Source organism: Cokeromyces recurvatus (genome assembly GCF_025118155.1).
Source record: "Cokeromyces recurvatus strain NRRL 2243 chromosome Unknown BX663scaffold_29, whole genome shotgun sequence".
NCBI classification, from domain to species: Eukaryota; Fungi; Mucoromycota; class Mucoromycetes; order Mucorales; family Mucoraceae; genus Cokeromyces; species Cokeromyces recurvatus.
The window spans coordinates 1-26,446 of NW_026251415.1; the positions used below are offsets into that span (position 1 = coordinate 1).

A 26,446-nucleotide genomic window follows, 5' to 3' on the forward strand; every position below is an offset into this window, starting at 1 on the left:
GAAATGGCTCTTCTGCTCGTCGTCTAGTGCTGTTAGTTTGGTATCCATAAAATAATAAGGAGGAATAGAAACTGAGATAGGTATATGACTGGATACAAGGACATTAAAAGGTAAATTATATGTATTTTTATCTACAAGCTGCCAATCTTTTGAATCAACGGATATCACATAAGTATCATCTATAATCGTCTTTACTACTTTATTCATCCTTTCTTCGCCAATTAATCGCATATATGTCCATGAGGTTACTATAGATGACTGGATTTTACCAAATAGATTCGACTCTGCTTGTTGCCTATTCAACATAAATGATTCTTTATCTAATTTAATCGATACATTGTATATAGTGTTATTCATGTTTCGTAATAATATCTACTCTAGCAATAGAATTTTAATATGTATATGTATATATGTTTTTATGTACGCGTATAGCAATATATATTATTATTATTTTGGGTTTTAGTGAATAATTATTATTTATTACAAATAAAGCAATAGAAAGGAAAGAAGAAAAAGAAGAAAAAGATAACTATTTATATATATAATACATATATTTATACAAACTACTTTCCCCTTCCCTTCCCTTCCCTTCCCTCCTCCCCCCAAACCCCCCCGAGTGAGCGAGAAAAAGAGAAGAAGGAAAGAACAAGCAAGAGAAGGAACAAGGACAAGAGTCATTTTTTTTTTTTTTTTTCACATGAAGCGAAACACTATTATTATTTTGAGCCATTTGTGTATGATTAAATAACTTTATATTTTTTATAACCGGATTTATACAATAAAATAATAATATCAACACTTTATCGAGTTATATTTTATTTATTTGTTTATTTATTATTTATTTATTTATTTTATTTTATTTTTTATTTTTTTTTCTTTTTTAATAAAAATAAGGGTATAACAATAATGAGGTATTTTGCGCTATCATTATATTCAGTCTATATAGTTATAAAACGCATTATCTTCATTTAGTATTGTCATGGAGAATAACGGTTATTTTTTGTGTCCTTGTTGTTCCATCATATATAATTTGGCTTCTTCTTCAGACATGTCCAAAAGCCTTGCAGCTTTATTCATATTAGATGTTCGTAGCACTTTGTTTCCTTCCGTCATTTCAAGAACAGTTAAATCTAACCCCATATGATCTTTGTAATTAATCTTATTATCTTCATCTTCACTTAATCTAATAATGGGTCGTATCGTTTTAATTGCAAAGAGGTCTTCATTCTTATTATGTTCAATATGTATGTCTTGGTTCTTTTTTAATAAAGGTCTTTTTCTTATCAATACAGAACAACAGGAACTTGTTCTTTTTAACCTATAGCCTGGGATCATGATACGTGCTATTAAAATCCAGGTACGTCTCAATTTACGTGTCACCAAAAGATAGAGACGATACGTCTTCCAATGATGATAATGTCTGAACGATCTTTTCCTTACACCATTGCTATAATAATCAAAATAACAATCTGAGTCTGAGTCGTACATTTCATCCTCCTCCTCCTCCTCCTCCTCCTCTTCTTCTTCTTCCTCATCTGAAAAGAAATTGTTATGTTTGTATGCGTCATTTAACATAGCAGAAGTTAGATATTCAATCGTTGTTAAATTGAGCTTAGCTAAATATATATTTTGTGGAATGAGGCATTAATTATATATAGTTTCAAATATGATCTGTTTTCTTTTTGTTATCTCTCTCTCTCTTTTTATATATCTTACTTACCAAGCTTTATATGGAATAATAAGAGTCTTGTAATAGAAACAAATGAAATAAAAGCTATTAGAGTAATCAATACTGTAATTGAGATGCAGAGTAAATAAAGTTGGTTTAAATTATTATAATCATATGTAAACTGCTGTTGCTTCTCTTTTATCGTTATATTAAATACTTCGAATGCTAAGCAAGCAATATGTAAAGGCCGTTAACTTATATTATCTTTCAATACATCATTCTCTATTACATTACCATGAATTATAAAAATATGTTTATCATAAAAGCAAGTCCATAAAACATGGAATGCTATACATGTATACCATAATAAAGCAAGAAATGCAGAAACGATTAGAGTTAAGAATATCCTATTCACCATGTTAGAAAAAAAAAGGGATCTCCCATCTTATTCATGTATATAAATAAAACTCACTTGTAGTTGTTCTTTCCTATACAGCAGTTTAACCATTTGCAGTGATGATCCATTTGATCTACACATTTATTACACACCTTACAATGTCGAGTACTTTTTGATCTATTAAACGTATACATATATATATGTATGTATGTGTGTTTTTTAAGTGAGCTTTAAAATGTTTCAAGTTTAAATACATTGTTAGTCTATTTACACTTTAATACGGCATATATTGCAAATACTGGTAACACTATCTATAACTGGTATACCGTATCTTCTAACATAAGATTGACTTCGATTCACATGTGTACGTTGATTAGCTACAATTGGATCTTCTGTTTCAATTATTGATGTACATATGCTGAGAATCTTTACCATTGTGGTAAGTCCGAACATAATGTAATGGCATTGAGTTAAGGTTATATTTTCATGCCAGAATGACAATGAAATGTATAATGATCTTATTTTATATATAAATGGTTATTTTTTTTTATAAAAAAAAAAGGATATAATACTCTTCCAAGAGGTTAATGGATTCTCGTATGGAACATTTAAATCAATCCAGCTTTTATAAATGTCTTTTATAGGCATGTCGTTTGTTATATTAATATCAGCATATTTTGTTGTTGTAAAATAAATCAAGAAAAAGAAAAAAACACCATCGAACATGATTAAACAGATCCATTGCAAGATTAGGTATGTATCGATAGGCACTTGATAACCATGCCTTCTATACCAATCATTTCTTTCCCAAGCATATGTGATACCTGAGGTACGTTTAATATTGAATAGTGAAAATATGCCCATTAATAGTCCCTAAAAAAAAAAAAAAAAAAAGGAAAGGAGAGGAAAAAAAAAAAAAAAGATCAAATAATAAGCTTACAAGCAGAGAGATCTGCTTATTATTTAAGGAGATAATAATAATAATAATAATAAAAATATAAAAGGGATTGTGTGAAAGTGATTTGATAGAATAAGGGGTAAAGATGGAAATAAGCTACTGTTTTTTTTTTTTTTTTTTTTCCGAGTTGTGTAAAGTGAATAGTCACACAAAAGAAATAGCCATTTAAGCTTTTGAGAAGATATTATCTCAATGATTCTAACTACCGATAATAGTAACGATCCTATTTAAAACTACATTTACACCATAATATAGAATTATCATCTTTTATCTTTATTTTATTTCTTGAAGAAAAGACATATAACCTACAGATAGGTATAATGCTATATCAACAAAATACCTTTCTTTGGTAATAAATATTTCAGAGGATTAAAAAAAAAAATTGAATTTTAGTATATATATAAAATAGTTGTCTGGCTTAGAACAAGTAAAATAGACAGCAGTAACTATTATGTCTGAATATAAACTAAAGTGATATAATAGTCCAAATTATAGCTGTAGACTCTTTTCTCTTTTATAAAATAGTGCATACCAATAATCAAAATGGTAAAATATATACCAAAAGGAGAATACTCATTACTCATTGTTGCGATAAAATAAAATGTCACCTCTTCTTTCATAGTGGATTTATGATATAATTAATATAAAGAGAAAACAATATATAAAACGAAACAATATATTTATAACCAGTAGTTAAAATGCAGCTTTTTTTTTTTTTTTTTTTTATCTTTCAAAATTCGCTTGTTTCAACTAAAGTATATGTTAAAAATGAATGTAAATAATAAAAATACTAAGAAATATTATCAATCTATGTAATAGTAGCATTAATAGTAAAATAATCCAATTCATAAATAATATAAAAGTGAGATAAATATTACATATAATATCTCTCGGTATGAATTATACAAAGTCTATTAGTAAGGATACTTCTAAAGGGTTTTATATTGTTGTATATATCTTTTAATAAAAATCCATTTGGTACGGGTAATTGTTATAATAATTTCCGAATTTGCCTATTCCTGGTAATACCAATTTGTTTTATCTTGTTTCTCTATAAAGTCAGTTAATGAATTATATACTACGCCTCTCCTAAAAAAATAAATCACGAGCAGCTGCTGTTGTCACATATTATAAATAGATAGTTACGACTCTTTTATCTTTTAAGAGATTAACCAATCATATAGCATAATAAATGAAACCTATTAAATATGGTGGTCGGAATAATGCAAACAATCGTACAGTCAGGCTTATGGAAATTGGCCTCAAGTCAAAAATAAATGTCTGCTTTTGATTTTTTTTTTTTTGTCTCGAGTTTAGATTATTTTTGGCGGTTTGTCTAAGAAAAGAAAAAAGAAAAAAGGCACAACTTTTCCAATTAAAATTAGCTGGAATATCATATTTACAGTCATTTCAGAAAGTGAAGTCGCTGATTTTGAGTTCAATGTCGTGTGCAAAAAAATTGTGCATCCAACAATAATGTCGATTAATTCAAAAATAAGGTTGTGCTCACGTGCCATGAACCTCGTTTATTTTTAGTTGTCACTTAGTAATTATCCAATTAAATTTCTTAAAATAAAGGGGGGGGGAAACGAATTTCTGTGTCTATTTTACTTCTTATTTTACAGATATTGAAGATGAATACACAATTTTTTTTTATAAAGATGGACAAGGGCACGTTATTAATGAGGAGCTATTCGCTATTGAAACAATAAGTTCTCGTACTCAGTTTCTAATGGATAAACCCTCGGAAAGACCTAACCCTGTAATGCATCCAGTGATGGATAAGAAGAATAGTGAAGATATTGATATGAAACTATGCAACAAGCGATGCTATACGATTTACTCTGATAAAGACAAGATTAAATTTTTTTCATTTATTTTTCATCAAATGCTTGAAAGTTTCTGCTGCTGCAAGGCAATTAGGTATTCATATCCGAGCAGCACAAAGATGGGTCAAACGTTATTACGAGGGTCCTGAAAGCATCTTTGAAAAGAAAAATAAGTCAGATCGGCGTTGTATTCTTGGAGGGGGGGGAAGAGCATAAACAGTTTCTTTTAAATTATATTGATGAGAACCCTTCTACTGTTGTCAATGAAGTGGTGGAAAGTTTGAAACAAAAAAAAACTTTGAAGGCCTCAATGTTTCTTGTAATACTAATTACAACTTCATGACAGCTCGGTGTAATCTGTCAATTAAGCGAGCATAGCTTCATCCTGTGGAAAGGAACAGTGAGGAAAGATATGACTGGGTCCAAAAGTGGCAGCAAACTGACCTGGATTTCACAACAAATTGTGTTTTTCTTGATGAATCAGCTTTTCACATTAATTTGAAACGAGGTATGGCTTGGTCAAAGAAAAGCGCTCCTGCAATAGCTACAGTGCCTACAACGAAAGCAAACGCATCATCGATTTTAGGTGGAATATCTGCAAATGGCTTAATTAATGTTAGCTTGTGAGTTCCAAAGCGTATCAAAAAGAGAAAGCTTGAATGTGCGCCTGATGGTTATAGCATAGTGACAGTGACAGGCCATTATCTAAGCTTTGTAAAGGTTACTCTTGACTAAATGAACAAGTGTCCCAAAATGAAGGAACATTACCTTGTCATGGATAATGCTCCTATTCACAACTCAGCAGACATGAGTAAGTATATCAATTCACGAGGATACAGATTCGTATATCTTCCTCCATATTCTCCTGAACTAAATCCAATTGTGCAGTTCTGGTCAGTTATCAAAACTAAAGTTAAGCGAAATAAATTTTTGAAAAAAGAAACGCAAATGACTAGAATTAGTGAAGCATGCGATAGTTTGTATTTGAGTGATTTCAAAGGCTTTGTTTCTCATTCTGTCAAATGCTTTGATATATGTTTAAATAAGGAGAGATTGTGAAGGGTTTTCTTTTTTTTTTTTTTTTTTTTTTTTTTTTTTTTTTTTTACGTAGACTGTTTATTTCTTATTGTCATCTTTTTCTTTAACGTTATTTTCCTATCATGATTACTATCAGTAGAGAACAAGCAATCTGTATGTTTTACTGTCAGCCCTATAATGAATCAAATATCTCTAAACTTTCCAAGTTAATTGATAACGTGGAGAATATTGAAATCTGCTATTCCTATGACCCCACTGAGCCAATGCTTATTTCTCTCAAAACCCTTCACACTAAGTCCTTCAAATACCATCAATATCCTGCTTTTCTGGAAGATTGCAAAAGGGGTAAGGATAGCAATCAAGCTAATAGATTAGAAAAAAAAAAGAACAATTTATATAAATAATTTTTATTACAAATAATAAACTTTTTATTTTGATCGTTGAGCCGACTTGCTCTTACATTCAAACTTCTTTAATGTATCCCTTTCATTTAACACCTGACTTCTTTTGTATGTCTATACATTGTTGTCAGCTGCTATATTATCTATTATTATTAATTCTAGGTTTGGATGCAGCCTATTGCAAAAAATAGATAGTTAATGAGCTATTCTGCTTTCATATAGATTTGTAACTATCCGCTTACTTTAGGAATTCATACAGATCATTACAGTTTGTTGTCAAACCAGCATAATTCAATGCGACTAAACAACTTTCTCAGTATTTGTGATGAATTTTATCATGTCTATATAGTCAAAATAAGTAATCTATTAATTTAGATATATACCAAGTGTCACTGATTTGCTTACCCTGAGTGTCTCCTTCTGCATGCAGATTTTTATATATTTCACTCCTTTTTTTTTAATCCCTTTTTGTTAACTGGTCGTTAGCTTGAGAAATATAAGGAATGAAAACACGATTAACTAGTGATCTCTCCTTCAAACGTTTATACATGAGGTTTGGTTTAGTAGCCTGGTTCTAGTTTCATCATCTTCATCACCCTTCGACTTTCTAGCATAGCCTATCATTGTAAATCCCTGCTCCTTCAATGTTCAAATCTCTGTTTGATGGTCATTCAACAAGAACACTATTCTTTCAATCATTTTCACTATATAGTTTTTTTATTTTTTTTTTTTTTTTTTTTTTTTTTGGAAAATTAATTTCTTAAATTTTCTTATCTAACATTTGTCTTATCTTACCAAAGTATTCTTTTTTTTTAAGACAGATAAGCGTCTCACAGAGGTTGTAGTGTTACTGACAGAGTGTTTTTCTTTTTGGTTGAACACCAGTTTCCAAACCAAATGGCACTCTTGTCCTTGAATATTTCAGTATATTGTCATAGTACTGAAAATATATCACCGATTGCTAGACTTTTCGATTCATTATTGGGATCATAAGGGAGGAAGCAAGTATTCAAAAACTGAACGATATGTTGTTCTGTTGCTATATAAAAGACACAAAATTATAAGTATTAACACACACACACACACACATATATATATATATATCAGATTTTTTCTTTTTGTGATCTTTACTGAGAAGTATCTTATTTTCATGCAGTTCTTCCTGTTCAGCCTCAGATGAAATCACATCTCTGCTAATATATGTCTTGAATTTGATTGAATTTTGATTTATTCTTAACTGACAAATGAGCATTGGCTCGTCGATGTCATAGGAATGGCAAATATCAATATTCTCCATATCGTCAATCAACTTTGAGAATTTAGAGACGTTTGTCTCATTGTAGGGTTGACAATAAAACATACAGATCGCTTGTTCTCTGTCTATAATAATTTTAACCACATAGATATCAAGTATATTTACATTTGTATAAAAAAAAATAATTAATAAAATCCTACAACAAAAAATATATCTTCTTCTATTACTGTTCTGCTGAATGTAAATTTATAAAAAATAACTTTATACAAGTTAAACTGGGGTAAACTAAGAATAATAAAAATACGCGTAATAATTGATTTTACTCAAAGTAAACAAAAGACATGAATATTTCTAATTAAACTGTTATTCTCTTCCATGGTTGCGCCATCAGATATAATTTATCATCATTCTTATACACAAAATATATAAATACCCTTACAACTGGATTAGATTAATTCATCTTTAATCTTTATAAACCTTATTGACAACTCTCAACGTACTTCTTCTATCTGTTTTATTTTATTTCTTAATTACATTTTATCATATTCTTACCTGTAAACCACAACAAAACTACTACTTTATATAAAATATAGTATATGTTTTTTTCACGATAAATATTTTTTCTTTTACAATGATTAACGACTACTGCATTGTATATAATAAGTAGATTTGAAAAAAAAAAAAAAAAAAAAATTGTTGACAAGATAAGCTGAAAATATAAATTACTAATTTGATTCAAATACCTGAAAGAGACTGGAGAAACAAAATAAAATAAAATTGGCCCTGAACAAAGTCACTGAAAAAAAAAGGGTATTATATTCTCCTTGAAGCTCAATAGAAGAATGAATTTATAGTCGAACACAGCTCTCTATATACTTATTCTTTAAGTATCAATATAAAATCGATATTCTTAAAATTATGGTCACGCTAATTTGAATATTTGTCTAAAAGTATGAATTTATTAAATGTTTCAACACTTGAAATAAGTTAAATCTTTCACTTTTTTTTTTTAAGTGTGATCAATTATTAGTCTTCATAATTTTGTACTTTATACTTATCATTTCTCTTCAATTGTGATTTTTAAACATAGTATACAACTGAATATCCTTTTTCTATTTCATATTCATGACTATAATTTATGATTGTACTAAGCATAAGGGTAAATAAGAATAAATGCGGGTCCTTTCCAAAACAATTGAATGTTTAATATGCCTATTCCTGTTCTATTTTTTTTTCTATATAGGAAGATGTGTTTTGAAGATATCTATTTTTTTTTTTTTTTTTGTACACTATAAATAAAATAGCTGCTTTGATTTATTTAGCATGAGATTGATGTGCAAGTTGGCAGTACCAAGTATAATTTTCATACGCAATATTATTAGAAATAACTTCTGGTGAAAATGAGTAATTCATGAAACGTATAATTTGCATCCCAATTATTTTTAAGAAGCAGTTAAATGGAAAAATGAACTAAATGATATTGTTTTAAATAGTATCCTTTATTCAATTCTGACTTTACGTTGTAAATGCTCAGATGATGAAAAATACCAAAGTGATGATAAATATATTGTTTATGTGTATACAGATCAGAAATTAAATCTAAATAAAGGCGACTAGAGTTGGCTTTCAAGGTCTTCCAATTAACAAATACCTATTACATATAGTTATTTTTTTTTCCTTTTGTAATAAAGAAAGAAAGATGAGGCTCTTTCATACACTTCCAATAATTGCAGTTATATTGGACAACACATGAAACGTATAGTCTTCATGCCATATATACATATCATATCTGATCAGAATACACTTTAAGACGAAACGATTTGTACTCTTATAAAACAAAGGACAGTATTATTAAAATCCTTGTTTCAAACTTGAATCCATTATAGATGCATCTATTCTAGTATCATTCAAAATGTCTAACACAATCTAAACAGTTACGATTTAATACGATGCAATAGCACAACAAGATATAACCTAATAGTCTTTATCTAGACGATTTTTTTTTCTTAAGTAAGGAGAATATAATATCTTTTTTTTTTTTTTTCAGCGACTTTGTTCAGGGCCAATTTTATTTTATTTTGTTTCTCCAGTCTCTTTCAGGTATTTGAATCAAATTAGTAATTTATATTTTCAGCTTATCTTGTCAACAATTTTTTTTTTTTTTTTTTTTCAAATCTACTTATTATATACAATGCAGTAGTCGTTAATCATTGTAAAAGAAAAAATATCGAAAATACCTGCCAAATTTTAAATCTCAGTTCTTGTACCAAAAGTAGATTAAAAATCCATACCATCTAATTAAAGTTTCGGCCTTTAAACTGTAACAAATTACTGTCAAATCATTTAAAATGAGTCATGTGCTATATAAAACAATATATTTCACTTATTTTATAAAAAAAATCAAAACAAAAAAAACAAAAGCTTTTTTTTTGGTAGATAGCGTGCCATTTGTGAAATGCATACATAAAGCAAAGATAGATTTTATTATTCTTCTAATTCAAGTAACTTATACTAAAATGAATAATAAGTCTAAATGTGTAAATAATTATACACTTATAAAGTCACACATCAGCTTTATTGAGTTACTGTTTGATAGATAAAAACAACTCCTGTATACTTTAATTGGATTAAATTTCCTTATTGGGAAAGTCAATGTGGATCGTGCGAAAAGTAGGAACCATTGTGCGAAAAGAAATTTGATGATTCAATTGGCATATTTTTACCTCCGATAGTTAAATCAAAATAAATAAATAAATAAAGGTAATAAATATAATACAGAAGTATAATCATATTGTCAATAATATTAATACCGTTTTTTTTTTGAATAAATATATCTTTTAATTTTTATATATATATACTGTCATTAATAGGCGTATAAAGATATGCAGGAAGTACAAACACCTCCAGCATATAATGAAGATAAAGTAGAATATGAATTAAATACTGTCGAGAGTGATGTGAAATTGGATGATTTCACTATTCCACAGGATCCTATAGAAGAATATCATTTTACATGGAGAGCAAGTATTATCGGCTCTCTATTAGGCTGTTTAGTTGGTAAAAAAAAAAGAAAAAGAAAAAGAAAAAACTTTATAAATTGTGTTTATTTTTATTTTTCTTACTAATCTAGTTTAATACATATTGTGTGGACTTTTATTATTTTACTGATAAATAATAGCTGCATCAAATACTTATCTCGGGTTAAAAATTGGTTGGACCTTTGGTGCATCTCTTTTTGGCGCTATTTTCTCTTTTGCTATCATTAAACCTTTATCTCGTATTTTACCCCCTCGTTGGGGTGGAGGTTACTTTGGCCCAAAAGAAAATTGTACAGCACAATCAGCTGCAACGACCTCTGGCGGTCTTTCGGCCGGTTTTGTATCGGGTATCCCTGCCATGTACAAATTAGGTTTAATGAGATCACCTAAAGAAGATGCTGCTGCCCTCTTTCTTTTCACTATCTCTGCAGCCTTCTATGGTCTCTTTTTCGCTGTTCCTCTTCGTCAACATTTCGTAGTCAAGCAGGACTTGACTTTCCCTACCCCTCGTGCCTCTGCTACTACCATCCTATCCCTTCATAGTACGGTGGAGGGTGAAAAGGAAGCAATGAAGAAAGCGATATGGATGGGTATCTGGTTTGCTATCTCCTTTATTTGGTCTTTAATTTCTTATTGGATCCCATTCTTAGATACAATTCATATCCTTTGGTGGATCGGTCATTCTGCTAATTATATCCCTCTTATGAGCGCTGATGCCAATTGGGGTTGGAATTTCCGTTGGGATTTCCCTTTCTATGGTGCTGGCTTGATGACGCCTGGTTCAACCGTTCTTTCCTTCTTTATTTCTTCCCTCGTTATTTATGGTATCATCGGTCCCTGTTTAGTCTCTTCAGGTTATTTTGTACAACCGATGGGTATCACCAGTAAAGGTCCAACTACTCAATCTTTCTTTTTATGGCCAGGTATTGCTCTTATGGTCTTGACTTCATTCTCTGAACTCTTTGTCCGCTATGATACCCTATGGCGTGGTGTAAAAGGGGGCGCAGTCGGTCTTTATAATGGGTGTAAAAAGGGGTATTACTTTGTAAAGAAATATATCGTTGGAAGGAAGCTCTCTGAACATGAATTGAAGCAAATGAATCCTGATTTGGATGAAGATGAAATCTTCCAGGCGAATCAATTAGTACCTCAATCGTGGTGGATCACGGGCGTTTTTATCTCTATCATTTTCACTTGTGTTATTATGGGTGAATACTTTGGTATGACCGTCTATGAATCCATTATAGCTGTCCTTCTCGGTTTTATCTTGTCCTTTGTTGGTGTTCAAGCCGCTGGTGAAACGGATATTAACCCTACTGGTTCTATTGGTAAAATGTCTCAATTGGTCTTTTCTGGTATACCCGCTCACACAGTCGATCAACTTCGTAAGAACAACTTGATGGCTGGTAACATCTCTGCCTCTGCTGCCTCTCAGGCTGTCGATATGGTAGGCGATTTGAAGACAGGTCAATTAGTAGGTGCCTCCCCTCGTTCCCAATTCTGGGCTCAATTCGTTGCTTCCTTCTTTGCAATCGGTATTGCTGTAGGTCTCTTCATTCTTTTCGCTGAAGCATATCCTTGTGTCATTAGCCCTACATTTGAAGATAACTGTGAGTTTGGTATGGTTGCGGTGAAGGCTTGGTATAATGTCACACTCCTATTAACAGGAGGTGGTGAACCTCTTCCTCGTGCTAGTGTTATCGTTACCATCATTGCTGCTGTCGTCGGTGTCATTGCTCCCTTTATTCGTGAGTTCTTGGTTCCTAAGAAATATCATCCTTACTTCCCTTCTGTCTCCGCTATCGGTATCGCTATGATCAACACGAGCCCTGAGGTTCCCTTGTCTATGTTAATCGGTTGGATTGCAGGTCTGATTTGGAAACGTGTTGATAATAAAGCTTATGACAATTATATGTATAGTGCTGCTGGTGGTATGATCGCTGGCCAAGGTATTTCCGCTATCGTTCAAGCTGTCTTCAAATTGAGTAATGTTGCCCCTTATCCTTATACTGGTTCCTGCATAGAAGGACTCCTTGATAACTGTCCTTAATATAGACAAATAGATATAAATATACATATACATCTATTTGTGTATATAAAAGTATAACCCCCCTATTGTATTTCTATTCTATATATACTCTATTTTGATAATTACTTTTACTATTAATCGGTAATAAATAAATAAAAAAATATATATTTATTCCTACATAATACATTATGTACATGATTAATATTAAAAAATAAATAATTTATTGAAAAAGTGACAATTATAAAATGTATTTCAAATTCTTTTATTGTATTAGTAAAACAAAAAGATAATATTTAAAAAAAAAATTGTGTATATGTTGTATATTATTGTTATACGTCTTTTTATATTACTGCTGTTCCATCATCTATTAATATTATATACACAAATGAATATATAAAATTTATTTTAACGCAATAATGAATATTTAACTCACCTCTGGTGCTCCACCTTGTTGAGGAGCTGGTGCCTTATTCTTTGAAAGACCAGATACAATATCATCAACACGTAATAACAAGCATGCAGACTATATTTACAAATATTTAGAATCCTGATATATATATATATATATATGTATATATATTTACCTCAATAGCTGTCTTAATAGTTTGAACCTTAACAGCAGTAGGTTCCCAAACACCATAATCCTTCATATCCACTACTTTACCAGCTTCTCCATCAATACCAAATGAATGTTCACCTGCAGCATGTTTAGCTCTTAATTGTGTTAAAGTCTTGATAGCATTACCACCACAGTTTTGAACAAGAGTACGAGGAATCACTTCCATTGCTTCAGCAACAGATTTATAAGGCCATTGCTCAACACCTTCAATTAATTTAGCCTTTTCTTCAAGCTTAACAGAGACAGCCATTTCTGTAGCTCCACCACCAGGAGCTAATTTAGCACTAAAGAAGACATTACGAGCAACACACATAGCATCTTGAAGATTACGTTCAACTTCATTAATGATATCTTTACTGGGGCCACGCAAAATAATAGAACAAGCTTTAGGGTCTTCACATTTTGTCAAAAAGGTAAAGTATTCATCTCCAATTTTATCAATATGGAAAAGACCACACTTGGTACCTACATCAGATTCACGAAGATCATCAACACGATTCACAATCGTGGCTCCAACTGCACGAGCAATACGATTATTATCTGTTTTACGAACACGACGAATAGCTGTAATATTTGCCTTTACAAAATAATGTTGTGCAAGGTCTAGAATGAAATTTTAAATACATGTTATACATATACTTGTATATATATTTACCAGAAACACCCTTTTCAGTAAAGACCAAATCAGGCTTCAAAGCAATAATCTTATCACACATAGCCTTTACTTGTTCTTCTTCAATTTGAAGAATACGATTCCAATCAGCCTCCTTTGAGATTTCAATATTCGTTTGTGATTCACCCTTCTTATATTCGAGTGGGCAATCCAATAAAATAATTCTAGGATTTTCAATACGACGACGCATCTTGGGATGAGTTACATCCTTATTTAAAATAATACCATCCAAAACTTGTGATTCTTCAATTTCACCCCCTGGGATCTATATGTCATGTTAAAAGATATATTCATATAGACACTTTTTTTTTTTTTACCTTTTCAACACGAGCATATCTCTTAATATCAACTTCAGTTTTACCAGTACCTTCTTCCTTAATAGCAACACAACGAACAGCATCTAAAGCAAGTTTACACATTAAATCACTCCAAGTACTAACAAATTTTGTGCCAATAGAAGACTTGATAAGTGCCATCATTTCATCTGTATTGTCAACATCAACAGGATTAGAAATTTCTTCTACAATCTGTAAAGCATCTTCAAGTGCCTTTTTAAAAGCACTAATAATAACAATAGGGTGAATGTTATTCTGAATATGAGGCAAGGCACCGGCAAGTACTTCACCAGCTATGTAGATATAATAGATTAGTTTTTTTTTTGTTTGTTTCTATCGAAATGTGGTTTACATTATAAAACTAAAAAAAAAAAATTACCAAGAATAATAACACTGGTGGTTCCATCACCAACTTCTTCATCTTGTGTTCTGGATAACTCAATCATGCTTTTAGCAGCGGGATGATCAACTTCAATTTCACGCAAGATGGCATTACCATCATTGGTCAACAAAATGCCACCCATTGGATCAAGTAACATCTTGAGCATAGATCTAGGACCAAGACAAGTGCGAATTACATCAGCTACAGTCTAATGTTTTTTTTTTTTTGTTATTAATAAATCATTTTGCTTTCTATCAATCGTTGATGATACATATATATTTATATACCTTAGCAGCAGTAATATTTGAGAGTTGAGCTTTACGCCCAGACTCACGCTCCATATTAGTATCTAATAGTTAATTTTTTTTTTTTTTAAGATGACATTTCCTAATTTGCTTTACATGTTTATATATAAAACATACTCATAACAAGAACTGGTGCTTGCATCTTTGTTCTTCTTTCAAATTGATGGAGAAATGGGAAATAAAAAAATTTTTTTTTTTTTGAAAGACAAGCGCGTAAAAAAGTTAATTACACTCATATAAATAAATATACTTTTTTTTTTTTCTTTGACATTCTTTTCATTACCAGCAGCCAACAAAAAAAGGGGGGGCAGGTAGGTATGAGTAGGATCTATAGTAGTAAAATAATATGAACTCAGCCATATCCTCTTTTTGGGTGCTATAATAAGGACACTAAGAAATAATTCCAAAAGTCAATTGCTTTATTTATTCGATTCATTACTTATGCACCTGAATACAACAGGCCTATTTCTTTTTTGATTGAAAAATAAATTAAATAATAATATTTAGACTTGCATTTGTTATTTATAATGGAATGTACGACATCATTTTTTTTTTTTTCACTTAAAGTCATAAATACCTTGAAAAAGTATATAAATAAGTTGGAACCTACCTTCTTTTTTTTTTTTTGATATCACTAAATGAAGGACAATGAAGTCTGAAGAATGTTTCATCAATATCCATAATATCAAATCAAAATAGTGTCCACTACAAATTTATTGCTCTAGATTAATAAAAACTTGTAACTTTCTTTACTGCTTTTAATAAATTAGAATGATTATTATATTGTCTCTCCCCTGTTACACTTTGATTGTGATTAAAGAGGAAAAAAAAACAAAAAAACAAAAAAACAAAAGAAAAATAAAAAGGGTGAGTGAGGAGGGAAGGCCGACTACGTCGAATTAGAAATGTCAAAAGTAATGCCAACGTAACGTAACTTTTCAATTAAATCAGTTTCCCAGAAAGCTGTAGCAGGAGTCAAGACACCATTAGGAACAAATCCTTTATTTTTGTTATTCAAGATTGCCATAGCACATTGGAGAACAATACGAGGGGTAGCAACATATCCTGATTCAGGGCCACGGACAACCACTTTAATACATCGATTAGGAGGAACATTATAACCTGGCGTTAAAGCATGATCATAGCCTTTAGAGCGAAGTATAATTTCAAAGGAAGACTGGTCTAATTGAGCTTTTGTGGGATGTTCTTTAGAGAAAAGGCCATGTGAAAACAACTCGGGATGATTTAATAAAAGAGTACGTCCCCATGTATATGAAGCTAAGAAAGAAAAGATAAAACCGTAAATAACGTACAAAATAAGCACCCAGAGTGAAGGCAATAATAAATAGGCAGCAAATTGAATAGGTGGAGGAACGCCTACATCTGACTTTTGTTTCTCAGTATTAGCCAAGCCAGTTAAAAAGATTTTCTGAGAAAGACGAACAACTGAAGGGTCTGCAAATACAAATGGAACACGATAGCCAAATTCATCATCACGGCTTGCTCCTTTATGGAACACTATTTTTTGTCCTTGAGGATAAGGTAATTCTTTTAAAGTGCATGCTTTACGAATTTCTTTAAGAAGTTCAGCTGAACCAAATCCATGCACTTGCAAAAATATATATATGTATATATATATGTATATGAATATATGTATTTTTATGCGAATACATGTATTTATTCATACCTGCAGATTCGTATGTCGCATAACCTCCACGCATACCAGCTTCACCAATATGAAGTCTTAAAAACATTTCAATTTGAGTAGGAGTCCAGCCATGCTGAGTATAAAGATTTTTTGTATATACAACGCCCATATCAGTCGGTACCTTATAACAATACAATCAATATATCAAGTAAAAAAAAAAAAAAAAAAAAAAAAATACGTGTATTATTATTATTATTTACACTGTCAAATCCACAAGCATGAACAATAGTAACATTGTTAGCTACAGCTTTATCTTGATATGTATATTGCATACGTTCGATAAATTCAGGCTCACCTAAATTCAATTTTATCTTAGCGTATGTATTCAAATATAGAGCATATATATTTACCGGTGACATCAACATAATTACAACCATTCTCAATACACGATTGAACAACATGTTCACCCATAAAACGAAATGGCCCTACAGCATTGATGAGAACCTTACTTTGACTAGTCATAGAATCTAATTGTTCTTTTTGATGAACATTAGCAATTAAGATGGTCGGTTTGTTAATTGAAGCTTTAGGAAATCGACTGGCAAACTCATCCACAACCTCTTCAAGCTTTTCAGCGCTTCTACCAGCAATAGCCCATCGAAATTCAGATGGATAAAACTCGGGTCTATCAACAGAAAGTTCAAACACATGCTTAACAATTTGTTTACCAGTTAAGCCAGTGCCGCCAAAAATAGTTATATCAAATTTATTCATATTCATTCAAAAAAAAAAAAAAAAAAAAAAAAAGAAACAAAATTGAAAATGAAAATGAAAATGAAAATGAAATAAAATAAAACCTTTTTTCTAAAACATTTAATGTTATCATAAGACCAATAGCTGGTGTTATGCAATTGTAATAGGGCAAACAATGCTAAGCACAAGCATATGAATATTATATAAACATTCAATAGATATATAGTCTATATAAAAGGGTAGTATGATAATAGTTTATAGTACTTTTTACACCCTTTTACTAAAATAATGTTTTACTTTTTCAAAGAAAAGTATTGCGCAATTTAGAGAAACAATATAAATGCATATCATACGATTAAATATGTATTTTAGCACCTTTTTTTTTTTAAAAAAAAAAAAAAAAAAAAAAAAAAAAAAAACTAATAAACACGTAGTTATAAAAGCTGATTTGCTTCAGTCAATTTAAAAAAGTTTACAAAAACTAAAACGCCTTTTTAGACAAAGATAAAAGAGGAAAGACTAAAATTGATATATACATAAATCTAGTAAAAATAATAATAAATGGTTTCAGGGAAAGGTAAATTACGTTAGCCGCTCAGCTAAGAAGAAACCAATGTTGGAGAATGAAGAAAGAATAGAAGAATGAGTCAGGAAATCTATTTCTTGCAAAAGGAAGCATAGATGATCAATGAACAAAATAAGGGGATGCTGAGTTAAAGGACTTTAGGTCTTTTTTTTTTTTTTTTTGTAGGAAGGTTATTGAATAAAAGTGAAAGAGAATTGTCAGCTATTCAAGGCTATCGTAATATGCAGGATATATGTAGATAGTGAATGAACTAAGATCTATTAAATAATTAACCAGAATGAAAAGAACAGGGTGAAGGGCGACCATATAATAACTATCCGAAAAGTCGATAGATATAACGGCTGCAGCTTTAGTTTATCATTAGAAATCATAGTATAGAATTAATTGTCAAAGTATTATGATAAGCTAAAAAAGTGTTTAGAGCAACGAGTTGAGCATCTTTCAGTCAAATTGTTAAGAAAAAAGGATGATCGTATAGAATTAAAGACATGCAAGTCGAAAAAATATCAGTTAAAGGAATAGAGAGAAGATTTGGACAAACAGTACCATTAGACTGTGATTGATAGAGGATTGAGGATGAGGCAGCAACCAAGCGTGTAAAATATCCTTGATCATTTATAGCCATTATCCAAATATATTCATATCTACTATTCTAGGAAGGATAAGAAGGTGTCTTTCCTGATCCTAAAGCTTTCTCTACAGAAGTCTACTGTTTTTAGCTATTGTGTAGACTTCTATGCAGTGCAATTAATGATGATACATTTTGGTTTCGTGTAATAAAATCATTCCATATAATAATATAGAACAAGTAAAGCCTATTTGCGGTGTAATAGCTCAATCTTCGTTAATATACATACATATATATACTGTATAATCATTATCTAGTTTGACATAATTTTCATCTAAGAGTGTGTTCCTCCACTTAACACGCTTACAAAGTTCATCTTTTTGCATTATGAACTAAAAATATGATTGTTTAAATGTACTACAGAATGCGACATATAATATGGCTTTTTTCTTTTTTTCTTCTACACTTTAATTTTTTTTTCTTGTAATATCATGTTTGTTAAAGGTTTACTGCAGACACTTTTACAGCTTCATTATCTTTTGTATTTATATTTTGCTTTTTTTGTTGGTTCTTTTCCCATTTACTAGGATCTACTATCTTGTTTTTATTTTTAATTTTAGGCTTCTTGATCAATTCACCTTTATCACATAATAATTCTAATCCTTGATCCTTGGTCCACATAGGATACACTACTTCTTCTAATTTATCGATTTCATTTTGAGTGAATTTAGCTAATACAAATCCTGCTACTACTTCATAAGATCGATCATCAATTTCTGCTGGTGGACGACCTATGCCTATTCGCACACGTTTAAACTCATGTGTCTTCAGATTTTCAATGACAGATTTGATCCCATTATGTCCATTAGCAGATCCACCTTCTTTTAGATTTACTTTTCCAAGATCACGTTGCATGTCATCATGAAATACGTACAAGTTTTGTAAAGAAACACCCAAGTCTTTTACTGAACGAAAAGAGAAAAATAAAGACAGAAAATATGAGTCGATCATTTCAAGTGGATTCAAGATTAAAGATCTTTAATATACCTGCTTTAGCAACACAGGAACCACTAACATTCATCAATTTTCTTGGTTTTAAAAATGTTACTTGATATTCTCTTGTTTCGTCTTTTCTTTCAACTTTGATCGTCGTTTCAGTTGTATCTGATTTCCAATTTCGGTTCTGAGACCAGGTTAAATCCAAAGATTTTACAATTGAATCAAGTACCATCATTCCTACATTATGCCTTGTGTTCGGTAAGGTTTTATTACCGAGACCAACAAGCTGTTATATTGTAACATGTTATTAAAATATAAATTGACTAGCTGCATCTCTTTTATTTTTCTCAAATTTACCAATATTTTAGTATTATTCATACTTTAAAAATAATAATAATAAAAAACTTTTTTTTTTTTAACATTGGTAAAATATAAAAAGCGGAGAAGAAAGGAACAATAAGTACTTTTAAAATACAGTCATTTCAAAAAGTGAAGGCAAAAAATCTTGCTGTCCAACAATGATGTCACTTCACATAATATAAATCTCGTTATCACTTAGTGATTGCTAAATAAAAATCCTTGGTACTTTTATTATATGAACGACACAATATTTCTATGTTCCTTTTTTTTTTTTAATTTATTTACAGACATTCAAATGAGTATACATTTTTTTTAAGACATGTACCTTTTGACTTTTGAAAGTTATTTAAAGCCTAACTTTTTATATCTCATATAGATGCAAAAATTTGTTCTGTCCTAATGATTAAATACGCCATAATTTAAAGCAAAAAAAAAAAAAAGGGTGGGTGATAGCTCATGTCTTTGAAAGAAGGTAAGTAAGAGATGTTTCTATTCTAATAAGACATAGGTTTCATTAAGCGCATCAAGACGATTTAATCTGACTAAAGTTGTATATTTAACTGATATCAACAAGCTATAGATTTGAACATCTTTAAAGTGACAAGGATATATAAACATATATTGTATCACCGTATACATGTTGTATATGTCAGGACCTAAGTTACTCTTAATTATTTTCATAGTGTTGTAACTCATCAAAGCACACGTTAAATAATGATATTTGAATTTATATATAAATGCTCTTTAATAATAAAAATGAAGGGATAGTTAACTATCTTTAAATAGTTAGTATTTGACGAATCACTTATAGTCTTTAATTTTCTTATATGCATTTTCTACGCCTCAGAATAAAGAGAGCTCTAGATTTGTCTGCACGATACAAAATAGCACAAAGAATAAATGTATATATCTCTTTTGGTTACAATTAGCATTTACTCTACTGTTCCATTTCCCTTTATTTATTCAATGAATAAGTTGTTTACTGAGAAAAGATAATCTGATATCACAGCCTACAGCAAATAATTTATAATTTGATAAGAGGTAGCTAATAATTATAATAACTTCAAGAGATAAATAAATACTTTTTTACTTCAAACACTACTGTAGATAAAAAAAAGGTATACATATATACAAGCTACTCTCAGATATTACTTGTTAATGCTCTTCTATATACTCAAAGAATAGAGTCAATTATACTAAAGTCTATAAATGGACAAAATTTATATAAGCAGCAACAGAGGGGGAAAAAGCTCCGTTTAAATAAATAAATAAATAAAAAAAGGGGGAGAAAGGAGCTTGGCATTCAATATGTATGATGATCTACATCTAAAGTGTAACAAAGGTAAACAGAGTCATATCGTTAAATCTTTCTAATAGAAAACAATAAGCCACAATAAATTATTGTGCCTATTAGAAACCTTTTGTTTATGTGAAAAAAAAAATATAAATAGGGGAAGAAAAAATTTATTTTTGCTTTTCTTTTTCTTTTCTTTCTTTATGAAAGTGATATTCTGAGGATATTGGTCACTATAAACAATAAATCGTCAGTGATATTCTCCGGATAATGGTCACTCTAAATAATAAATCCCCCAGTGAAGTTATTTGGATGTATTGGTCACTTAAAATATTCAATCCCGAGAGTATCTTTCATTTGGAGTTTTCACGTCTCTCGTTAAATATGACTGTGAAAGGAAGCACATAATGATCAACCTCCACGATTGGTTGCTTCTGGAAACAGTAGTCTTTTTTATTATATAAAGAAGCTACTGGCTAATTGGATCATTACCCCTTTTTTATTATTAATTATAAATGAAAAAAAAAACTTTTATGTAATAACGACTTGTAGAAGATGATTCAATACTAACTAAATGTGCTTTGTAGTTGTTTATGTACTGTATTGATTATCATCTTTATAAGTTGGGGTAAGGATTAACAAACAGGATTGTTAAATTAGTAATATCAATAAAAAAAACCAGGTTTTAGCTGTGATTTTCTAATTAAAAAACAACGATGTAGACCCATCGTGATAATAGGCATTTTGCACTATGAAGTTGTTACTGAAATAAAACAAAAGAATCAAATCCAATGACTGAAGGTTATATCATATTACCAACAAAGTCTTTAAAAGGCATACTGGATAATTTTACCATTAAAAAATAAATAAAGGGATTAATTAAAAAGAGCATAACATTCAGGGTGATATCTCTATTAAGATATCAGAAAATAAATAAACATAAAATTATATTAAAAGATTGTAATAAATCAACGAGACTGAACAATATATTTTTACAAGGTGCATAGTTAAAAAAAAATTATTTCGCTTCTGGTTCCCCATCAATCTAAGCAAAGTCAAAAAAAAAAAATGCGTGTTTGCAGATAAAATTGAGTTTAGTTTGCATATAATTCAAAATAATGAATGGTCTAAAAAAGGTACATCCGTAAATGTTGAAGTCTATACATATATTCACTCCCGAGGGTATCAGTATGTATATCTTCCTCTATATTCCCCTGAACTGAATCCAATCGAACAGCTCTTGTTTTAAATGTAAAAGATAAGGAAAGAGAAAACGGAAGAAACAAATCTGTAAAAACTCTGTATAGTTTATTAAAAGAAAAATAATACAAAAATTGTATCCAGAAAAATAATATGGAAAAATGATAAGGGCTATTTACATATTTTTATGTAAGGTAAGTGATATTAACAGAAGCATAATTCGGATAAATGAATACTGGTATAATAAAGCATTATGTGTAAATATTGTCTCCCGAATAATTCTGATTGCAATAATATATATTTTTATCTTCCCCTCCCCCGGAACTGTCGCTGCTACCAAAAATATAACCAATTATTATTTTTGAGGCAAGCAACGCGTTAATACCAATTCACAGTAAATATTCAAGCTATAACGATAATACCTATTATTCATATTCTACTATCCTTCAAAATATCATTACATAACAAAATTATATAAATTATTGTATAATTGCATAACAGTCATAATCTTATTATTAGATAATGTAATGTAGTGGCTGTTATTAAAACTAAATGTAGAATAAATATTATAATGTGAAGTACAATACATTAGTTTTATTTGAATAACCTTTTTATTATTTAAATAAATGATGGTTTATTTCTATCAACTTAGTTGTAAAGACGACTACAATCATAATAGCCGCGGTTCTTTTTCATGTTGGAAGTGATCCACTTCATATAACAGAAGTTGGATAGTTGGCCAATGTAGAGTCCACTGACTGTAATTGTCATGATGCTTAGTAGGATGAATTGGTAGTAAACTTAATAAAAACGAAATAGTAAGTAGTTGAAGGTGGCAGAAAAATAACAAATAATTCAGTATTTGAACTTCAAATATTGTAGTTCCTAAATCAAGCACGCATACTTATAAATAATAATGCTTTTTTTTTTTAATTAAATTCTGTTTTTTTTTCTTTTCTTTTATAGTATAAAGATAAATATTCTATTATATGGAGTAAAATCTATCATAAATAAAAGATTCTTCATATATATATATATATATATATATGAAACCAGCTTAAAAACTGTTAGGAGAATGAACTAAAGGAACATATTCTGGAATATACATGGAGCTTTGAACAACATCGCTTAATAGTTCACCTTCTTTTAATACAGAAGTAGCAATCCCTTCTTTGTAAGCTATCTCACAAACACGAGTACCAACAGCCAAAGCTACATCACGCAAATGATGTACACCAGGGAAAAGAATACCTTGCTTTAATTGTTCAGGACTGGCCATATTGGCAATCGTCTTTGCTGTTTCCAAAAACATAGTTGGAGTCACCCGTGTGGCTCTTGAGACAGTAATACCTAAACCAAGACCAGGGAAACTATAAGAATTGTTACATTGATTTGTCTTTCCAATACGACCATTAGGTAAGATAACATCCTTGAATGGACTACCAGATGCAAAGATAGCACGACCCTCAGTCCATTTAAAGGCTTCCTCAGCACTACACTCAGCACGTGTATCAGGGTTACTTAGAGGGAAAACAACGGGTTTTTCTTGATAAGCTGTCATTGTTCGAATGGCCTTTTCTGTAAATACACCAGGGACGCCTGTGAGACCCAAGATGACTGTTGGCTTCACTTTCTCTACTACATCCTCAAGACTTAATCTGTCACACATATCAGCTTTAACATAGCATTGTTGACGTACATCTAATTTGCTCAATCTTTCACTGCCTCCTACTACGACTGATTGAGGATCCGTCCTTTTCAAGTTGGGATTGCCAAGAAGACCATACTGATCCAACATCCAAATACGAGAATAAGCTTCTTTACGAGATTTAACTTTGCCTTGATCTACCATGGCATCAATGATACCTTCACATACACCTACACCAGCAGATCCAGCACCAACACATACAATACGCTCTTCATGAAGTGAATCAATAGGTCGATTACGTGCTTTTAATGATGCAAGAATACCCGCTAAAGTGATAGCAGACGTTGATTGAATATCATCATTAAAGCAAGTGAATTTATCTTTATCTATAGAGACAGACAGGCAAATGAATAACAGTAAAATGATCATCAAGTGATTTTACTATACGTACATTTGTTTAATAAATCATAAGCATGTGGATATTTAAAATCTTCAAACTGAATAAGTGCATCTATTGATTATTATTATTATTTTTTTTTAAAAAAAAAAAAAAAATAAAATAAAAAAAAAACACGAAATAGCAAAATATACATAAACATAAATAATAACTTACTAGGCCATCTGCTTTGAATAGCAGTTATCCACTCATCAATAAAAGAATGATAGTCTTCACCATCTAATCTAGGATGACCCATACCAAGATAAAGTGGATCATTTAATAAATTTTCATTATTTGTACCAACATCCAAAACAACAGGGAGTACAGCACGAGGACGAATACCACCAGCAGCCACATACTAAATAACATTATGAAAAAAAAAAGTACAATAAATAAAATAATAAAAATAATCTAAATGGGTGTGTTACCAAACTTAGTTTCCCTATTGGGATTTGCATCCCATTAGCTCCTAAATCACCTAAACCTAAAACACGAGAGCCATCTGTAACAACGATAACATCAACTTCATCATGAGGCCAATTATATACCATAGCAGACATAGATCCTCTATCTTGAGTAGAGAAATACATTCCTCTAGAACGACGATAAATTGAATGTGATAATAAACATGCTTCTCCAACTGTATAAATGTATTTTTTTTTTCAAAAAAAAAAAAAAAAAAAAAAAAGAATAATTGAGTGAGGGTGTAACGGGAAAAGACGGATAAAATTCGATTCAGTAATTAAATTACCGTCTTTACTTTACCAGTGGGGGTATAAATAATACCAGCTAATTCATCCAGATAATTGATTAAAAGCTTATAAAATAATGTCTCGTTACGGTCTTGAAGTGAAATTAAGAAAACAAATTTTGCTAAAGGAGTTTCTAAAGCGTCTAAATTACGTTTAACTCTAAGTAATTGTCTTTCCATTTCTTGACAACGAGGAGGCACTAGTCCACGAATGGAAAGTCGTTCTCTTTCAGCAATACTAAATGCAGTACCTTTTTTTTTTTCGTTATTATTATGTAAATAATGATATATACATATATACATACATATAATTTACCTTTAGAAAGTAAAGGATCATGCAGTATATTAACACCTCTAAGTGGAGTTAAATGAACTGTTTTATCTTTTCTTGGATCTGATCCAAAATTTATTGCTGAAGCAGGATAACCATAAAAACGTCGACCAAGAATACGATTTTGTTTAATAAGACGTCTCATTGAATTTGACATGACATTTGAATGCAACATTTTTAACAAAAAGCTTTTTTTTCTTTTCGATGAAAAAAAAAAAAGGAAAAAAGAAGGGGAGAAAAGAAAAAGAGATTTAAATACAATAAATATAAGGTTTATAGTATTGATACTCTACATGGTGTATATTTTAAGCTCTTATTGTTGCCTTATTTAATACATAATCGTGGGTGATGAGCCAGTACCTTGTTCAGTAAATGCACACAGTAAAAAAAAACCAGTCAAATAATATTTCAAATGCCGAAAACATTTGTATTGTAAAGACTTTTCCTCGATTCAATCATTTTTATAAGCTATCAAAAACAGAATTATAGACCAAAAAAATAACAATAGTAAAGGAAAAGAAAAACAAACTTATTTTAAGATATAGTGGAAATGATTTACAATGTAAAATTACAACCTACAAGTACATAATTATTTATTTTTCATGTGTTGTAAAATATTTTTTTAACGTCTAAAAATATCTCAAAAAAAAAAAAGAAAGAAAGAAAAAGAAGGAAGGAGGGAAAACTGGTAGAAGCTTTAGTGTCTTTTAGTTTTTTTTTTTTTAATCCTAAATTTCAGTTAGGGGAGAATACCTTCTACTTTCATAACCAAACCAAAATTTTGACGTGTATATATTTTTTTTCGTTTATTTGTTAAAATCTATAAACTGAAAAACAGAACAAAAGACTACATCATAAAGTATTTCTATGGATATCATTAGGGCTTCAAATGGTAATAATGTCAGCTCTGAAAAAAAAATAATAATAATACAACAGATACC

At 30.3% G+C, this 26,446-nt stretch overlaps 10 protein-coding genes across 10 annotated transcripts; 3 read left to right on the forward strand and 7 right to left on the reverse strand.

The window, feature by feature from the left end:
- Positions 1–873: 873 nt before the first annotated feature.
- BX663DRAFT_520439 (DHHC palmitoyltransferase-domain-containing protein) lies at positions 874–2,951 on the reverse strand. Its single transcript, XM_051529115.1, has 6 exons — positions 2,634–2,951; positions 2,338–2,522; positions 2,142–2,243; positions 1,964–2,076; positions 1,721–1,894; positions 874–1,616 (listed from the first exon to the last, which is right to left on the reverse strand). Exons 1-6 carry the CDS (start codon positions 2,928–2,930, stop codon positions 994–996), a joined length of 1,494 nt encoding a protein of 497 aa, XP_051379537.1. The 5' UTR covers positions 2,931–2,951; the 3' UTR covers positions 874–993.
- A 357-nt stretch (positions 2,952–3,308) lies between these two features.
- On the reverse strand, positions 3,309–3,728 carry BX663DRAFT_520441 (uncharacterized protein). The gene has a single exon (XM_051529116.1). The coding sequence runs from the start codon at positions 3,642–3,644 to the stop codon at positions 3,474–3,476; it is 171 nt and encodes a 56-aa protein (XP_051379538.1). The 5' UTR covers positions 3,645–3,728; the 3' UTR covers positions 3,309–3,473.
- Positions 3,729–4,465: 737 nt separating this feature from the next.
- On the forward strand, positions 4,466–5,747 carry BX663DRAFT_563725 (uncharacterized protein; the record flags this gene model as incomplete). Its single annotated transcript, XM_051532024.1, has 4 exons — positions 4,466–4,472; positions 4,686–4,817; positions 4,924–5,026; positions 5,249–5,747. 4 exons carry the CDS (start codon positions 4,466–4,468, stop codon positions 5,478–5,480), a joined length of 474 nt encoding a protein of 157 aa, XP_051379539.1. The 3' UTR covers positions 5,481–5,747.
- A 275-nt stretch (positions 5,748–6,022) lies between these two features.
- Positions 6,023–6,208, forward strand: BX663DRAFT_418464 (uncharacterized protein; the record flags this gene model as incomplete). The annotated part of the gene is made up of 1 exon (XM_051522374.1): positions 6,023–6,208. A coding segment is annotated over one exon (186 nt), but the record flags the coding sequence as incomplete, so codon positions are not given.
- A 1,016-nt stretch (positions 6,209–7,224) lies between these two features.
- On the reverse strand, positions 7,225–7,652 carry BX663DRAFT_489014 (uncharacterized protein; the record flags this gene model as incomplete). Its single annotated transcript, XM_051524861.1, has 2 exons — positions 7,225–7,331; positions 7,424–7,652. The coding sequence occupies 2 exons, from the start codon at positions 7,650–7,652 to the stop codon at positions 7,225–7,227; spliced, it is 336 nt and encodes a 111-aa protein (XP_051379541.1).
- A 2,687-nt stretch (positions 7,653–10,339) lies between these two features.
- BX663DRAFT_520449 (OPT oligopeptide transporter protein-domain-containing protein) lies at positions 10,340–12,756 on the forward strand. The gene is made up of 2 exons (XM_051529117.1): positions 10,340–10,604; positions 10,726–12,756. Exons 1-2 carry the CDS (start codon positions 10,430–10,432, stop codon positions 12,633–12,635), a joined length of 2,085 nt encoding a protein of 694 aa, XP_051379542.1. The 5' UTR covers positions 10,340–10,429; the 3' UTR covers positions 12,636–12,756.
- A 77-nt stretch (positions 12,757–12,833) lies between these two features.
- On the reverse strand, positions 12,834–15,128 carry BX663DRAFT_520453 (T-complex protein 1 subunit gamma). The gene is made up of 8 exons (XM_051529118.1): positions 15,046–15,128; positions 14,911–14,972; positions 14,621–14,831; positions 14,224–14,534; positions 13,889–14,171; positions 13,199–13,836; positions 13,048–13,137; positions 12,834–12,978 (listed from the first exon to the last, which is right to left on the reverse strand). The coding sequence occupies exons 1-8, from the start codon at positions 15,068–15,070 to the stop codon at positions 12,961–12,963; spliced, it is 1,638 nt and encodes a 545-aa protein (XP_051379543.1). The 5' UTR covers positions 15,071–15,128; the 3' UTR covers positions 12,834–12,960.
- A 474-nt stretch (positions 15,129–15,602) lies between these two features.
- On the reverse strand, positions 15,603–17,370 carry BX663DRAFT_183375 (uncharacterized protein). Its single transcript, XM_051521691.1, has 3 exons — positions 16,837–17,370; positions 16,616–16,757; positions 15,603–16,536 (listed from the first exon to the last, which is right to left on the reverse strand). Exons 1-3 carry the CDS (start codon positions 17,035–17,037, stop codon positions 15,818–15,820), a joined length of 1,062 nt encoding a protein of 353 aa, XP_051379544.1. The 5' UTR covers positions 17,038–17,370; the 3' UTR covers positions 15,603–15,817.
- Positions 17,371–18,981: 1,611 nt separating this feature from the next.
- Positions 18,982–19,860, reverse strand: BX663DRAFT_554748 (peptidyl-tRNA hydrolase-domain-containing protein; the record flags this gene model as incomplete). Its single annotated transcript, XM_051531559.1, has 3 exons — positions 18,982–19,448; positions 19,531–19,768; positions 19,840–19,860. 3 exons carry the CDS (start codon positions 19,858–19,860, stop codon positions 18,982–18,984), a joined length of 726 nt encoding a protein of 241 aa, XP_051379545.1.
- Positions 19,861–23,393: 3,533 nt separating this feature from the next.
- Positions 23,394–25,716, reverse strand: BX663DRAFT_478122 (uncharacterized protein; the record flags this gene model as incomplete). The annotated part of the gene is made up of 6 exons (XM_051524295.1): positions 25,491–25,716; positions 25,189–25,425; positions 24,852–25,063; positions 24,598–24,781; positions 24,436–24,495; positions 23,394–24,370 (listed from the first exon to the last, which is right to left on the reverse strand). The coding sequence occupies exons 1-6, from the start codon at positions 25,678–25,680 to the stop codon at positions 23,394–23,396; spliced, it is 1,860 nt and encodes a 619-aa protein (XP_051379546.1). The 5' UTR covers positions 25,681–25,716.
- Positions 25,717–26,446: the final 730 nt, after the last annotated feature.

Coding starts and splice junctions, on each gene's coding strand:
- BX663DRAFT_520439 (XM_051529115.1), bottom strand. CDS start 2,930: ATGGGCATATTTTCACTATTCAATATTAAACGTACCTCAGGTATCACA. Junction 2,244..2,337: donor AATATATGCCGTATTAAAGT/GTAAATAGACTA, acceptor TACGTTTAATAG/ATCAAAAAGTACTCGACATT. Junction 1,895..1,963: donor ACATATTTTTATAATTCATG/GTAATGTAATAG, acceptor TTGCTTGCTTAG/CATTCGAAGTATTTAATATA.
- BX663DRAFT_520441 (XM_051529116.1), bottom strand. CDS start 3,644: ATGAAAGAAGAGGTGACATTTTATTTTATCGCAACAATGAGTAATGAG.
- BX663DRAFT_520449 (XM_051529117.1), top strand. CDS start 10,430: ATGCAGGAAGTACAAACACCTCCAGCATATAATGAAGATAAAGTAGAA. Junction 10,605..10,725: donor TCTATTAGGCTGTTTAGTTG/GTAAAAAAAAAA, acceptor GATAAATAATAG/CTGCATCAAATACTTATCTC.
- BX663DRAFT_520453 (XM_051529118.1), bottom strand. CDS start 15,070: ATGCAAGCACCAGTTCTTGTTATGA. Junction 14,973..15,045: donor AGCACCAGTTCTTGTTATGA/GTATGTTTTATA, acceptor ATTAACTATTAG/ATACTAATATGGAGCGTGAG. Junction 14,832..14,910: donor CAAATATTACTGCTGCTAAG/GTATATAAATAT, acceptor AAAAAACATTAG/ACTGTAGCTGATGTAATTCG.
- BX663DRAFT_183375 (XM_051521691.1), bottom strand. CDS start 17,037: ATGTTGTTCAATCGTGTATTGAGAATGGTTGTAATTATGTTGATGTCA. Junction 16,758..16,836: donor ATGCTTGTGGATTTGACAGT/GTAAATAATAAT, acceptor TATTGTTATAAG/GTACCGACTGATATGGGCGT. Junction 16,537..16,615: donor TGCGACATACGAATCTGCAG/GTATGAATAAAT, acceptor TATTTTTGCAAG/TGCATGGATTTGGTTCAGCT.